Source organism: Delphinus delphis, chromosome 13 (genome assembly GCF_949987515.2).
Source record: "Delphinus delphis chromosome 13, mDelDel1.2, whole genome shotgun sequence".
Lineage (NCBI taxonomy): Eukaryota > Metazoa > Chordata > Mammalia > Artiodactyla > Delphinidae > Delphinus > Delphinus delphis.
This window is the reverse complement of record NC_082695.1, coordinates 34716107-34732979: the sequence shown is the minus strand read 5'-3', so window position 1 is coordinate 34732979 and position 16873 is coordinate 34716107. Positions and strand designations below refer to the sequence as shown.

The window sequence follows — 16873 nt, the reverse complement described above, 5'->3', positions numbered from 1 at the left end:
AAATCTTGCACCTAACTCTTTACTTCTACACGCCCAGCCCAGCAGGAGCCACGACAGAGCCCAGTGAGAAAAGAGTCAGGCCCCTGACACCAGTCTGTCCCCATCAACACCTAGGGAAGCGGGACTCTGAACAGGGGCAGAAAAGACAGAGGATGAAGTAACCCACTCACATGTGGGGGACACCCCCACTGAAGACACTGGCTTTTGAAATAAAGATTTTAAAATACAGCAAAATTATATACATTGTAAACTATTCGTCACGTTTTATGATGCGTGAATGATGAGGAAAACAAGAGGGGGAAATGAATTCAAGAACAGAGTGACAGAAGACACATGAAAATTCAGAAACAAGACAAAGACAGCAACTAATGTAAACATGCACACACAGAAGGAGCAACGTGTGCCTGAAGGATGCCCACAGAGCCGCATCCCTGTCCCCAGGCTCAAAGGCACAAAGGAAAATATTAAAATGCACTTACTGATTCTCCGAACTGGAAAAAGTTATCCAGTCCTGTCTTTCAACAAATACCAAAAACACTTTTATCACATCTCTGAAATACGGTAGTTAACAATCATCACAATTTTTTGAGACCTCACTATGTACCAAATTCTCAAGCTTATACATGCACTATCATCTCAGGACCACTTTATAGGTGGTCACAGGTATATGTTTAAGATAATGAAACTGAGGCTTGGAAAGGTGAAGTATTGTTATGGACTGAGTGTGCACCCCCCCCCCAAATTCCTATGCTGAAGCCCTAACCCCTCGTGTGACAGTATTTGGAGGTGGGATGTCTGGGAGGTAATTAGGCTTAGACAAGATCATGAGGGTGGGGCCGCATGAGGAGATCGATGCCCTTAATAAAGAGAGGGGGAGGGGCTTCCCTGGTGGCGCAGTGGTTGAGAGTCCGCCTGCCGATGTGGGGGACATGGGTTCGTGCCCCGGTCCGGGAAGATCCCACATGCCGCGGAGCGGCTGGGCCCGTGAGCCATGGCCGCTGAGCCTACGCATCCGGAGCCTGTGCTCCGCAACGGGAGAGGCCACAACAGCGAGAGGCCCGCGTACCGCAAAAAAATAATAATAATAAAATAAAATAAAGAGATGAGGAGACAAGAGCATGGTCCTCACCATGTGGGGACACAGTGAGAAGGCGGCTGTCTGCAAGCCAGGGAGAGGGCCCTCACTGGGAACTGAATTGGCCAGTACCTTGATCTTGGTCTTCCCCACCTCCAAAACTGTGAGAAATAAATCCGTGTTGTTTAAACCACCCAGTCTGTGGTATTTTGTTACAGCAGCCTGAGCTGCTGAAGACAAGTATCTTCTTAAGCATCATATGCTACACTGCTTTTCAATTCTGGGATACTTCCAGTAGACAGAGACTCACCCCTTTCATGAGGAGGCTTATCCCAATACCAGACAGACAGCCCTGGTTACTAGGTCCACCAGAAATCCCACTGCATATGCATCACCCTCTTCTAAAGGACAGCACCACACACCGAAGAGTTTACTGTACAACCCAACTGGGTGTCATCTATTCTGAGATAAGCGTTCTTAGTCCTTAAAATAGCTGAAATGACTGGGTTTACTTTCACTTTTATGACAAACTAGAGAACTGACTTCCTTTAAATGGAAGATCCCAAACTAGACACTGTGGCACAGACAGGCCTGACCAATGCCCAATCCACTCAGTGCACAGTGTGTGTCTGGGGCCAGGCTTCCATGCTGAGAGCACAATGCACACAAGCCGGCTAACGTGCTGGGAGCTCCCAAGACAGGGAGGCACTTACAGATCACTAGACTGACAACGGAAAGAACCAGTAGACAGTAACCGACTAAAATACTCATTAGAGCCCAAATGGCCCTTCACACACAAAAGCCAACAGACCAAATAGTCCTTCATGCATGAAATTCAGTGGTGCCCACGATCAGACTTTTCTTATCAAACATTTTAAAGTAAACATACACTAGTATCTGGAATAGATGGGCAGCTTTCAAGATTCAATTATTTACCAAAGGTTTAAAGGTTTGCTTAGCAGCTTTTCCTGAGCATCAGAGAAACTAAAGTCAATCATCGTGATATGCAGTAGAGATTTATAAATGGAATGCGTCAGTAAGTGGGTTCAAATAAAACCCCCTCCGATAAAAACTGCCCCCAAACCATTTAAAGGTGACATGTTCAATCAAAAATCACTTTTACTAGGGAAGAGTAACCACAGAGACATAGGTAGCTATTAAAATATTATGATTTCTAAATTGTTATCAATACAAAAATGGATACATTGTTAACCACGCTTATATATAATCAAAGTCTGTTTCGTGAGCTTTAAGTTTACCTTCTTAATGCTGGGTACTACTAGTTAGCTGGTACTACTAGTTACTACCACTAACAAACACAACTACAGCTGTTACACGTCCATCACATGTCAAGTGCTGTGTTAACCTGTACATTATCTCATATAATCTTCAGAACCACCCAGGACTTTGGTATCAATATTCCCATTTACAGGAAGGAAGGGAGGCTCAGAATCGTCCAAGGTCGCTGCACTTAGTGGTAAAGCCGATATTCAAACTCAAGTCTGATACTGGAGCCTATGTCCTTAACTGCATCTCTAAGTGACAGAAATGTTCTAAGCAATGATGATAAAAGCCTTGATATCCCCAGATATCTTGCTGCTTTCAGTAACAGGAGCATTATTTTCACATAATGCTACTTGGTTGGCCACACAAATGTGAAGTGATTACAGGGTCCAAAAAAGCCACACCCACCCTCCTGCCTCCCTGCAGGGTTGGCCACCACCCGCTGCTGGACCCCCACAAAGTGGATGTCCTGAGAGCTCACAAGGGACAGAGAAGAACAGCTTTTATCAAAGAACTTGCCCTCAACATTCCAACTGTCTGCTCACAGACAGAATGTGCTACGAGGGAACAGAACCTTCTAGAAACTTCAGGAAACAAACACTAGCATACCGTGACCTCGTACCATCTGGCTCCCACCTATGCTCCAGGCAACCACGCTTACATTCTGCATTTGAGTAGCACTTATCTTTCAAGAACTTTCTCAAACATACCTCACTTGACCTTCAAAGGGAGTCTCGAAATTTCATATGCCTGCCTCCCCCCCCACCCCCCCACCGCAAGATCTGCAGTCACTTCCCTGAAGGTGCAGCTTCTCCCGGCTGCACCCCGGGAGGGCAGGGGCCCAGGGGACTTGCCTGTCCCCCGGGGGCTTAACTCAGTCAAGACACGTCCCAGGGCCCAGGAGACGCCCTGGGGACAGGTTCCCGCAGAGACTCAAGGCAACACCTCTCAGTTTTGTTTTGTCTCTTTCACCATCAGAGCAGAATGCCAATGTGTTTAATTTTTCTTATTTTATAGTAGTTGCCTTTAATTCTTGCTTTATAAAATCAGAACAGGAAACAGCAGCACCAGGAATGTCCCTCGCCCTCAACGAGGGGAGGTCCTCCGGCTCAGGGCCCCACAAACAGACGGTCCGTGAGCCCCTCGGACCTTCTGGAGCCCCAGGTCCCTGAGAAACGCCACTGGCCGTGCACCCACATGCACTGCCCCCAGTGTCCTGTCCAGAGCACGGGGTCAGGGCCCCGCAGGGCAGGGGGCTCCGCCATCCCCAGACCACAAGGCCCCGTGCGCGAGTCCACAGACCAACAGCCAGGGTCCCCCGGCAGTTCTCCACATGGCCTTCCTGTCGGGATGGAAAAGGAGGGCTGTGAAAGCCTTATCCAGGAAAGGCCCCTCAAAGCAATACCTCTGCTGACTGAAGTTAGAAACAATCACGCAGGACTGCGCGACTCCTGCAAGGAAAACACAACAGAGGATGTGTAATCCACCTATCAAAACAGCCATCATCCCAGGCTGTGTCTGGGACGATTTTCTTAAGAGTCAAGCAAAACTGAGTACCTGCTTCTTGCCAGGCACCACAGTAAGTCCCTACGATATAAAACTCTGCCCTCTTTCCCTCAGAAGTCCTGGGCCTAACAAGAGAAAGAGGCATAAATACTGTCTTAATTTACATAATACCTTGTGATCACGCTATTTTGGTGACTTAGGAAGACTAGACAAAGGGAGAAGAAAACCTGCATGGGAGAGTCAAGAAAGGCTTCAGGAAGCAGAACATACTTGTATGAAATGAACAGAACAAACATGTATTTGTTCTAGGGGCAAAAATGGCAGGGTTTATCAGGCCAAACAAAGGAGGTTCCTGGAGGACAGGGACTGGGGAGGGTATGTGGAGCCTGAGGCAAAGGTGAGATGACGCAAGGCCTTGGACTCACCCTCAGGGCATCTGGGCAAGCAGCCAGGAGCAGGCAGAGGCAAGGGAGCGGGGAGGACGAACTGGGGAAGAGGAGGCTAGAGGCAGAGACCACCTCGGAAGCTCTTACAACCAATTCCAGCAAGAGACAGCACAGCTCCAAGAGCAGAAGAGGCAGAGAGGGGACTGAGGCAGCAGGGCTGTTCTGGGAGGGAAGGGAGAGGACAGTCAGGATCAAGCCACAAGTTCTAGGCGGAGCTAGAAACACATCTGGCACCTAGCTGGGATTCAGCAAATAGTGTTTAAATGAGTGAAGAAATCAACTTAGGGAAGCAAAAAGGGCAGATTTGGTGGGGAACTTCCCAGTAAGGCTGAACTTCAAGAATTTTACTTACTATACTGGTTCAAAATTTTTCGTACATGAAAATCATCCTGAACAGTTTTTAAAAACGCAAATTTTCTTGAATTTTAAAAAAAGTTGAGGGCTTCCCTGGTGGCGCAGTGGATGAGGGTCCGCCTGCCGATGCAGGGGACGCGGGTTCGTGCCCCGGTCCGGGAAGATCTCACATGCCGCGGAGCGGCTGGGCCCGTGAGCCATGGCCGCTGAGCCTGCGCGTCCGGAGCCTGTGCTCCACAACGGGAGAGGCCACAACAGTGAGAGGCCGGCGGACCGCAAAAAAAGAAAAAAAAAGAAAAAGTTTAATAATTGATTATGAAGATGAGCCAGATTAGGGAAGCAGAGCTCCATGTAAAAGAGCCCCTGTGATAAAATTCCATACCTATTCTTGCTGCTGCCAAAATCACTCTGGTAAAAAGGACTCTGCAAAGGCTTAAAGCCTTGGGTGCTGGGAAGACGGGAGTCCTGGAACTCTTCCTGAGCTGGCATCTGGACTGCTGCTCAATGGGCTCACTTCTCTATGAGCTCACCACACTATCTACAAAGTAGATGAGCAATTATCTCAGGCTGAGTAATGTTCAACACAGGGAAGACACTTTGCCACCACAGCAATGTATGTTCTTTCCTGAGGTGAGGCCTAAGTTTTATCAACTATTTGCTCCAGGTTTTCAACAGATACAACGAAAGGAAGAACGTAAGTGTCACCTATTTCATCTTCAAAAACCATCAATTCCCCGCCCTCCACCACAGTCCCTGGTCCAATAACTTTCAAGACAACCCTTCAAAATCCAACACCCGTTTTCTTCTCCATCCATCAACGACTTTGGCTGTCAATCTAATATTTTATTTGAGGAGCAAGGATGTTTCCGGCTTCTTGGATGAGAAGGAGATGGGAACAAATAAAGCCTGTCCACAACAGACTGTGAACACCCAGAGCACAATGGAAAAGAAGGTCAGAAAGAGATGGGCAAGGACGGTCAGGAAGAAAGCAGGAGGCAGCGCAGGGCTGGGTGGGCCCAGGGTGCCCGCCCTCCCCACACAGCATGGCCCACGTGGTCACTGTCCATCCCACCTCCAGACCCTCAGTTCTGACCAAGGAAGGAGAAGTGTCGCCGCTTCACCGTCTCCCCAGAGCCTGGCACGGTGCCTTGCAGGAGAAAGTCCTTAAGGAACATTTCTGGATCAAGGAATGGATGGAGCAATGACTGCGAGGTCTGGTGAACAGAGCAGCAAGGAGGAGGAGCACACACTATGTGCTGCACTGTAACCTAATGAGAGAAGTCAGAGGCAGATGAAGAGACTGTGTATGTATTTTTAAATGTATATGTATGTAATGTACATATATATTTTTAAAAAATGCCAACAGTGGAGGCCAACCCGACGTTCCGATATCAATGCTCAGATATTCAGAACTTAATGCTTTTCTCCAGATGCTCCTGAAGATCTCACAAAAAAAACCTGGATAAATCTAGTCTACGTGGGTGACAGTTAAGAATGACACCCGCCTCCCATGGGTAAATCTAAAAATATCCCTGTGAGAACAAAGGACATCCGTGCAGGTTGCTGTGCAGAGCACTGAGCAGCCCGCAGCCGCTGTGGCGGATGAGCCCGGGCCTGGGGGGAAGTCAGGGGCCGGGGCAAGACGGTCACGAAAAACAGATGACACAGGACACACTCAGGTCATCGTTTTCTACCAGCCAGTCTACTCACAGGCAAACGCCCAACACCACAAGGCACAGTCTTCACACTAAAAGGCTGGTCGCAATGGTTTCATTTTCCTAAAGCTCAGCAATGTACCTGGACGTTCATTTTCTTCAACAGAACTGTAACAGAGCAAGGGGAGCTAAATGCGCAATCTGACGCCTACCTTCAGATGTCACTACGCAGAACAAAATGTGTGGCAAGCAGCACAGGAGGAGGAGGCCCCGAGGACTTTCCTCAGCCCTCACATCACTCCCATGACCAAACCTGCTCCGAACCCGGAGTCAGCTCTATGAAGCTCAATGGTTCTCATCCCTGCATTGCTCTTCACCGCTTCTCCCTTCAGTCCCCAAACAGCAGAGTAACGAAGCTTTTGGCAATTTAGTTCTTAGTTCTTAGCTCTTCTTGTCATGGTGTAGAATATGCCCAGTTCTAATCCACCTGTACCTGAGGTGACAGATCAGAATGTTACAGGGAACGTTTAACCTCACCAGGGACGAGAGAGAAACGTGGAAGGAAAATCATTAAGAAATTGTAATCATGAAAGACATTAGTCAACCTTTGTGCAATGGTTATACCTATCAGCACATAAAAACTAGCTAAATGTTCAAGCCAACTCTGCTACGAAATGCAATTTTAAGATTTCAAATAGCGGTACCTTGAACTTACCAAGACAGATTTTTAAAAATGAGGTGTACTTTACATGGAGTAAAATTAACCCTTTCATAGTTTTAACCATGCAACCACATAACAATCACCAACATCAAGATAATCAAGACACAGAACTAGACTGCCGCCCCAAATGCCCCTATGCCCTTTTGTAGTCTATCCTTTTTCCTCATCCCAAGCCAACCACTGACCTGTTCTCTGTCCCGATAGTCTCGCCCTTTCCAGAATGCCTTATCAATGGAGCCAGAGTACGTACCCTTTGGAATATGGCATCTTTCACTTAGCATCACGCGTTTGAGATTAACCAATATTCTTGCAGGTATCAGCAATTTGTTCCTGGGTGTTGTTAAGTAGTATCCCACTGTATGGATGTCCCAAAGTTTGTTTATCCATTCACCAGTTGATAGACACCTGGGTTGTTTCCAGTTTGGGGAGACTACAAATGAAGCTACTAAAAATACCTGTGTACAGGCTTTGGTGTGAACATAGCTTCACTTCATTTGGGTAAATACTTAGGAGTAGTATTGTTTTAAAGATGTCTTCAGTGCACTCAGAGGAGTTTGCTATTAAGATAAATCCCTCCTTAAATCATTGTACAAAATGGTAATAATTTAACTGTTTTATGAGCTTGGATTTTCATATATGCGAGTTTCTTAAAATAGGTCCACTTATACTGGTGACAATTCAAACTCTTCATTTACTCACGTCCTAACATTTGAAACTATGTGCAGCCTTGAGAAACCACATGTAACCTAAGCTACAATTCAGTACTCTTCCGTGGGGCAGTGATGGGGTAAACGCCATTGTACACACCTCATCTCACTGAATCCTCCCGGTTAGGTGAGGTAATGTTAGCTTAGATGCACTGAACAAGCAAGAAAACTGGGGCTCAGAGAAAACAGGCAGCATACCAGGAGTCAGGCGGTTACACAGTGACAAGCACAAACAAAAGCTCAGATATGTCTGCCTCAAACGCCCGGGCTCTTTCTGTATCCTGGGGCCACAAGCTCCTAAACACACCAATGCCAAGTTTTTGTAATTTTCAGGGCTACGAATGAGGAGGAATTTCATAAGTGCTTTTAGAAGGCCACGATTCTGCCGCATGCTACCACACACGAAAAATGTTAACACTTTTCATTAGGAGTAGCCTTCAAGATGTGATTACATTATGATCATAAATGTATGTTTTAAGGAACATGTTCTCATCCTAAACTTTCTTGGATAAGAACTTGTGGCTAACCTATTTTGGTGGTGATCACTGATAACTAATAAGCAACTGAAAATAAAACAGGAAATCTGATTGGCTCACTTTCACACATGAAAGGCACACAATCTTAGCAAGTTTCTATATAAACCATACATATGTAGTATTTTCAGTGATAACTATCACTTTAGTCCAGACATTGGTAGGATACAATTTCCTTTGAAACATACGACTTTATTTGAAGTTCTTTCCATTTACTCACTGACCTATAAGTCAGGAATTGACATCAGGACTCTTTTGCAATTGAAATTACAGCTGTGAGATGGCAACAAATGGACATATTCTTGGAGTTTGCAGGTCTACAGAAAGACAAGTTAAACTTAATCCATCTCCCTCTCATGCCCTCAAAGAACCTTGGTTAATATCACAGATAAATTAAGTTCAAATTTTCAACTTGTCCCAATATGTTAATTCCCTGGGTTGAAAGGCTCTCCACTTGCATCACATGGTACCTGGTTAAGCTCAGGTAGAAACAAGCCAGATGAACGATCCAGAAGGATTTGAAGGCCACTCGCTGCAACTACTTTAACTAACTTGACAGCTGCTAACCTGACAAGCACATGGAGGTCTAAAGTTCACAAACCAAACATCCTCAACAACCAAGGCTGAAGGGCTTATCCTCTTGATGTCTGATAAGAGAAAATACCTGCTTTCGAAAGCAAGCTACACTTTAGAAAAAAAAAAAAAATGCATACTGCCTTATCAAAAAGAAAAGCAAGGATTAAGATAAATTTAGTTTTAGTGAAATTTAGGGCAACTGGTGTGTCACTTGTTTGCATGGACTGTGTGTTTATTAATATACACATGGACTTCCTCTGCATTCAAACCACTAAACATTCCCCCTCAGGTGTGCTCAGTTTCTCTGAAAAAGTTTTGTAAGAATGCTAGCCATGAAAATGGATGGGTTTCTACTCCACTACAAAGACCTGGGGACTTTTACTCCTAGGAGGCTGAGATCCCTTAGTTACAAGGGCTAAGAGGGACATAAAAATTCTTTTCAAGACTTCCCTGGTGGCACAGTGGTCAAGAATCTGCCTGCCAATGCAGGGGACACGGGTTCGAGCCCTGGTCCAGGAGGATTCCACATGCCGCAGAGCAACTAAGCCTGTGTGCCACAACTACTGAGCCTGCACTCTAGAGCCCACGAGCCACAGCTACTGAGCCCGCGTGCTTCAACTACTGAAGCCGCACGCCTACAGCCCGGGCTCCACAACAAGAGAAGCCACCGCAACGAGCAGCTTGTGCACCGCCAACAAAGAGTAGCCCCCGCTGGATGCAACCAGAGAAAACCTGCACGCAGCAATGAAGACCCAAAACAGCCAAATATAAAAATAAATAAAATTTTAAAAATAAATAAGTAATTCTTTTCAGTGTCAGAAGAAGTGACGACTAAGCCAGAATGGAAAACGATGATTCACCGAGTCGGAGACTGTCCGTCAGTAGTGAGTACTCAAAGCCACAAGAGCCTTTGGGTCCAGATTCGTATCCCCAAGTCTGAGTAATCCCAACACCTGGGAAGCTTCTAAAAATACAATTTCCTAGAAGGAAGGCTAACATGAACCCTGTGGTGTTGGACAGGCATCGGAAGTCTCCATGGACGGATGGACAAGTACAGACGTGCTTACACCTGGGCTAGAACACGTGTTTAATATCCCTACTCCCTCTGCCACGATCGAGAATCAATCAATCGAGAAGCAGCACGCACATCTAGAGCCCAGATCCTAGTTTCTAAATACCATCCTCCAGGGACCTCCCTGGCGGTCCAGTGGTTAAGGCTCCATGCTTCCACTCACTGTAGGGGGCCTGGGTTCGGTCCCTGGTCGGGGAACTAAGATCCCACATGCCACATGGCATGGCCAAAAAAAAATTTTAAATAAATAAATAAATACCATCCTCCAGTAAAAGGTCCCAGGGCTGGGACATCTCATGGTGCCAGAAAGTAGGAATCCGGTGCTCAAAACCAAAGGATTAGGGGCACTTTAAAGGAACACAGAAGCCAATGTGAAAGAGTGCCCAGAACAATCTGAGCAACAAAATAAGGACAGATTATAACCTACAGAATATTCTTGAGGCCACACTGATATAAATCAAAAAAGTAGGGAGAAGGGACAGATTCCTCTCAAAGATGAATTCCAATGAATAAAGAATGAGGGAAATAAAAGACCACTGTTAGAACACTACAGTACCTGTGGCAGACACAGGATGTTAAAAATAGACGATGAAACTTTGAAGAGAAACAAGGTCTTTGTATGTTCTCAAGTTATCTTCCCCAAGATATAAACTCCTTGCCAAAGGAAAAAGTAACTTCACAGGAGAGAAATCTGGCAGACGCCGCCTTAATATTAAGTAGGGAAACTCCCCAGTAACAAGAGAACCAACACCAGGGACCCCTCATGACTCACTGACAAGAGCACGTCACCGCTGTGCTGCTCCTGCCACAAACACACGACCTCCATCTAATCAGGAGACGCCACAGACAAACTCCAGCTGAGGGCAGCTCCACAGAGCAACTGACCAGCACTCACCTCAGCAGTTTATGTCACAAAAGGGGAGACTGAGGGCGGTCAGTGACTGGAAGATGACAGACGTGACCAACTACACGCAAATCCAGGCTGGATCCTCCAACAGAAAAGGCCTGTAGCAGGAAAAATCTGAACAAAGTCTGCAGCTTTAAAGACAAAACAATTCCCGGGCTCCACTGCCTCCCCAGTTCTGACTGTCTGTCTGGGAAATCTATATTTTACACTTAAAGCTCAGCAGGGGCTCTGGTGACCGTCCAGCTCAGCAATCACCCAGGAGGCCTGAGGAATCCCGATGGCCAGGCCACCCCAAGTGACAGGGACAAGTGACCCCAAATGGCAGCTTGTCAAGCTGTGTCTGATGACCGCAGGCAAGTGCGTCAGCGTTCAGGGAGGGACAGAACCCAGGGGTGTGCCTGTCCTGTCCCGCCTCCCTTGAAGGAATGACATTTCCAACATAATTGCAATCTTCTGAGTGTCTATTACGGTTCCGGTTATGACTTCATGCTTTGTTAGAATGTAAAACAAAGATGACCAAAGGTTTTTACAATCTCAGCTACTGCCCCTTGACCTGACTGAATGCAGCCTCTCTACGCGCGCGCCGGTCAAGTGGAGTTCAGCCGCATCTCAGCAAGTGACACACTCTAGAGATAACACAGCTCCCCTCCAGCCTTCCCGGAACCGGCTTCAGGCACGTTTCTGACGAAGGTCTTTTCCACACAGATCCGGGCTGAGGCCGAGATGCTACACCAAGGGCACACACAGTTCTGACATGATTTTGTTGCAGAGATGAGACGATATCCAACAAAATAAGATCAGCATATTGTTATTTCCACCCATTGAAAAATACCCTTCCTAAATGTCTTAAATTAAGCAAAGATGATTCTAGGTTATGCAATAGGCTTCAAAGAAGAAACAAATACAAAAGATTTTTTTTTTTTTTTTTTTTTGCGGTACGCGGGCCTCTCACTGTTGTGGCCTCTCCCGTTGCAGAGCACAGGCTCCGGACGCGCAGGCTCAGCGGCCATGGCTCACGGGCCCAGCCGCTCCGCGGCATGTGAGATCTTCCCGGACCGGGGCACGAACCTGCGTCCCCTGCATTGGCAGGCGGACTCCCAACCACTGCGCCACCAGGGAAGCCCTATATATGTATTTTTTTTAGAACAAGCAGCAAAACAGCAAAAGTATCAAATAAACATTTTCCCTACTTTCAAACAGACAATGTACAGTACCTATGCAAGAATGATTCTAGAAATGGTGTCTAATCTTTTCTTCAGAAGAACTGGGTTGGTTTTGAATATTTAATACCTAAGATATGAATATAAAACACAAATTATATATAATGATAAGAGTTTTGCTGAGAGAGGTTAACGATTTTTTTTTTATATATATAAATTTATTTGTTTTATTTTATTTTTGGCTGCATTGGGTCTTCACTGCTGCACGCGGGCTTTCTCTAGTTGCAGCAAGCAGGGGCTACTCTTCGTTGCGGTGTGTGGGCTTCTCATTGTGGTGGCTTCTCTTGTTGCGGAGCACGGGCTCTAGGCACACAGGTTCAGTAGTTGTGGTCTGCGGGCTCCAGAGTGCAGGTTCAGTAGTTGTGTCACGTGGGCTTAGTTGCTCCCTAGCATGTGGGATCTTCCAGGGCGAGGGCTCGAACCCCGTCTCCCCTGCATTGGCAGGCGGATTCTTAACCACTGCGCCACCAGAGAAGTCCCGAGGTTAATGATTTTATTCTGATCCTTTCAGGGAGTTGTGTCCAATCCCTCTAGACTGCACCGACACCTGGTCGAGACAGCTAGAGACACGGGCAATCCTACGCACAAAGTGGCCCTGGACCAGACCTGCAGTCCTGGGCTCACCCAGGTCTATGGGGCCAACGGCCGGGCTCCCAGGACCGAGCAGCCAGGCAAACTAAATAAGGTGCTCGTCACACGGCCATCTGGTGGAAATCTGTCCAGCTGTGCTACTCACAAACTCAGAGCAGCAAATAATTCAGACATATTAGTAACAGCAAACAAAAAGATCTGTGAGGGCTTCCCTGGTGGCGCAGTGGTTAAGAATCTGCCTGCCAATGCAGGGGACATGGGTTCGAGCCCTTATCCAGGAAGATCCCACACGCCGTGGAGCAACTAAGCCCGTGTACCACAACTACTGAGCCTGCAAGCCACAACTACTGAGCCTACGTGCCACAACTACTGAAGCCCTCATGCCTAGAGCCCATGCTCCGCAACAAGAGAAGCCACCACAATGAGAAGCCCGCTCAAGGAAGAGTAGCCCCCGCTTGCCACAGCTAGAGAAACCCTGCACACAGCAACGAAGACCCAACGCAGCCAAAAAGAAATAAATAAATTTATTAAAAAAAAAAAAAGATCTGTGAGCACCTAGTGGATTCAGTGTGGCACGATAAGTATTTGCTGAATGAAGAGAATTTTGTTTTAAGCTGGTGGTTCAGTCACGCACCACACAGCAGTGCAGAGCAGCGTGTGCTTTAACAGGGGGCCACCACTAAGTCTCTCCTGAAAACAGATGGAGCATAAATGCAAAAATGGATAATAAATAACTTTCAAACAGCCTGTACATACTTCTGGCCACAGCCTCTAAGCTACCCTCCCCCAAATTCCTGAGCTCATCTGAGATCTCAGTATTAACAGGCAATCAATCAAGTTGTAAAAACAAAGATTCTTGGAGAATGTGCTCCCCCAAACTGCCTGACTGGTAACATCACCACATTTCTGTGAGGAAATGAAATTCTGTGCAACTAAATATTTAATTAGCGTTGTGACCACTGTCCACCTAGAGGAAAGCATTTGGTTTCAGACCCATTCACCAGTGTGGTTCCAGGATTCCGTGAGGCAGGGGGTGATATCAGATGCACCAAGCTGGGGGCGGCCACTTCTGCACCCACCTCAGCATAAGGCACTTGCCCCGCCTACAGGGTGACTTGCTGTCTTCCAGCTCTGTTTATGTTACTGCATCGCGCAGTAAATAATATAAACATACAAAGTTCTCTCTGAAAAAGGGGAGCTTTTGAGACTCGAGCAGGCCCTTTGATAAAGAGCACAGAGGAGCGAGGACGGCCTGAACAGGTCTTCCTAACCCCCGTGCAGGGGTTCTCACCCCTAGTAAGAACGGCCAGATGCACTCCAGGGCCCCTTCCAGCTCTAACCCACAGAAAGACTCGATTCTAGGAGCATTTCTTAGGATTACAACTTTGGCTAAGAACTCCTGTAGTACATTCTGCCCTAATTTAAAAAATGCAAAGTAATTTAAAATAAGTGGGGGAAAATAAGGCCAGCAGATTATTTTGTAACTTCAAGGTTATTTGAATATGAAATAACTTGGCCTTTTCCTTGCCAAATAAAGGAATTATATTCTTTTGTTTAAAAATTATAGAAATACGATTTTTTAAAAAAATTCCCCATTTCTAACAAAGCCCAGAAGTTTCCTCATGGTTTTTTAAATTATGAGATTTTTACATTTACATTCCAAACACATAACATTATCTCCTTTATGATGGAGACTTTCACGTTCCAACAGGAGGTGTGCGCAAACAGCATACGACCAGCAAGGAGCGTCGGGGTCACTGAGGGCCTGGACCCTGAGATTCCCCCTCACCGCCCACACCCAGGTTACAAAGTCTCCTACACAATCAGCACAGCTCATTCAGCCGATAGCAAATCCCGTGTCCTGAACACCAGCCATTCAGAAAAACCAAGTTTCTCTTGGAGCTGGGAGGTGACTCATGCAACTTCAATGTTCTAACGTTAACACAAAAAGAAATGTCATAAAATGCAGCCCAAACACCCGCTGCCCTCGCTCTAGAAGACACCAGCAGCAGGAAGCAAACTTCTTCCTGTGATGAGCGGTTTGCGTGTGCTGGTGCTACTCACTAAATGAACTTTTAAACTATTTCACAGCCAGCTGTGTTCACCCTTCTCCCTTCTGACCTTTACAACAAGTGCGCAGGAATCCGTATATACATGTGCTCTGTACTATTAAAATGAAATTTCAAAAGTAAATGACCTCTCTCCGTAGCCCCTGACTTCCATTCCTAGTCAAACGATGTCTAGTTCCACCAGTTCCCGAGATCCCCAGCGAGTACATTTTTGCCAACAGGTCCAAAGGCAAAAAGCATACAGATGTGTAACATTTTTAAAGGTGACAAAAATTTGCACAACTTTAAAACTAAAATCAACCTGATTATGAGCCACAGATTTTAGAAACTGTATAATTTTTGTCTTGTTTATTTTACACTTGTTTTCATAAAAATGTACACCCCTCATTTTCTAAAAGCTACCTTCACCTCACTGTATTTACTTCAAATCATTTTTACAGAAAAGGCTTCCATGGGTAAAGTTAAATTATATTGTCCTTAATTCACCTGATTGTTTCCTTAATGCAGACTTCTAAAACTTACACTTTCATGTGACCTGTTTTATTTTATGTCTCATAAGAGAGGAAACTCTAGATAAAAAACTCAGACAACCTGCATTTTTCCCCACATATTTCAAGATTAGAAATTCTGTTTGCCACCACAGGAGAAAAAAGACTGCTGTCACTCTTCCCCATCACGTATCAGAAGAAGATGCCAGTTTCAAAATATTAGTTTAGTTTTCACAAATATTTGGCTAGGACAACAAAAATCATAAAACAAACCAACAAACTCATAGAGAGAGATCAGATTTAGGGCCACCAGAGGCAGGCTGGGGGATGGGGAACTGGGTGAAGGCAGTCAAAAAATCTGAAAGACAGGGGAAAAAAACCCATAAACCTTTTCAATGGTTTTTATTCCTCAACTACTACACTTAGATGCAAAGAGAATCTGAAACGAGATACAGTTCCTGGGAAACCTAGTTTCATAAAAATTCTCAGTTTAAAGCAGCAACTTCATTTTTTTCTAGGCAGAAAGTTATTATTTGTTAAATAATAAATAGAAAAGGGGAGAGAGACGGTGTAGAGTGAAGGAGGGAGAGCAGGTAGCCAAAGATTTCTGTTGAATACAACATTTAAAAGTTAATAAAATTCATTCTGATGCTACATTTTCCAAGGAAAAGGCATCAGCCGATCTCCCCGGCGGTCTTCCCGCCCCCTCCTCACAGCATATCCCAGGTGGAGAAAGCGGGGAGGCGGAAGCTGGTGGATGTAACTCACCAAGATGCCAGCAGGGGCCCTTCCACCGTAAACACCTTCAGCAACCTTCTCCTCCTCATCTTCACTATCATCTTCCAAGGAAAACATCTTAAAACTGAACTAGTTCATCAGAATGTCTTATTTTCAGAGATGAAGGCACACTTCTAAGTTATCAAAACAGAAAAGCTGTTCTGCTGGGCAAACTGTCTGCAGACACAGTAATATGGTTAAAACTGAAAGGAAATGGCTCTTCAAAAAAAAAAAAAAAGCAATGTATGCATGACTTTACCAGTAAGATTTGCTGAAAGCCTCAACCCTGTCCCTCTGAAGCAGATAAGCAGGGGCATGGGATGGGCTGTGCTGCGTGTTTACACTGATAGGTACCAAGTCCTGCCCAAGCACAGGAGCCTCACTGTGCTTCCATCACACGGGACACGAATTGAGTTAATGATTCCCTAAATCAATTACATCCTCATTTTTTAGAAATCAAAACAACTACACATAAGAAGAAGTAATCTTCAATAAATTAATCATGTAAGGGAACACAGTTTACATATACTTTCTAAGCATCAGTGAGCTTCCCAAAGACAGCCAGGTGACATATGCTTTATAGAACTCAAATCACTGAAATGTTTTGCTTTGTCATATTGCCATGACCCAATATATTTTCACAATTCTGAATGGGAGCTAACCTGCTCAGCACTGTGAATAATGAACAAGTTATAATAACAATTTGTTACTGTATGCTAACATAGCATGCGTTATATTAACGCTGTAACAGTAACATCACATAATATAATAACAAACAATTTAACTTCAAGAATATGGCACTACAACACTAAAATTCAAACATCCTGGTATCTCCTTTCCAGCTGTCAGTAAGTCAACATACAGAAACTTCAAGCGAATTTTTCTAAAAACC

General features: G+C 45.4%; 1 protein-coding gene across 1 annotated transcript in view; it reads right to left on the bottom strand.

Moving 5' to 3' along the window:
- Nucleotides 1-16446, bottom strand: part of LPIN2 (lipin 2) — a 56507-nt gene extending 40061 nt beyond the window's left edge. Inside the window, exon 1 of the mRNA XM_060027768.1 lies at nt 15973-16446. Within this exon, the coding sequence (XP_059883751.1) occupies nt 15973-16059 (87 nt within the window). The 5' untranslated portion in view covers nt 16060-16446. The remainder of the gene's footprint in view (nt 1-15972) is intronic.
- Between the last annotated feature and the right edge of the window lie 427 nt (nt 16447-16873).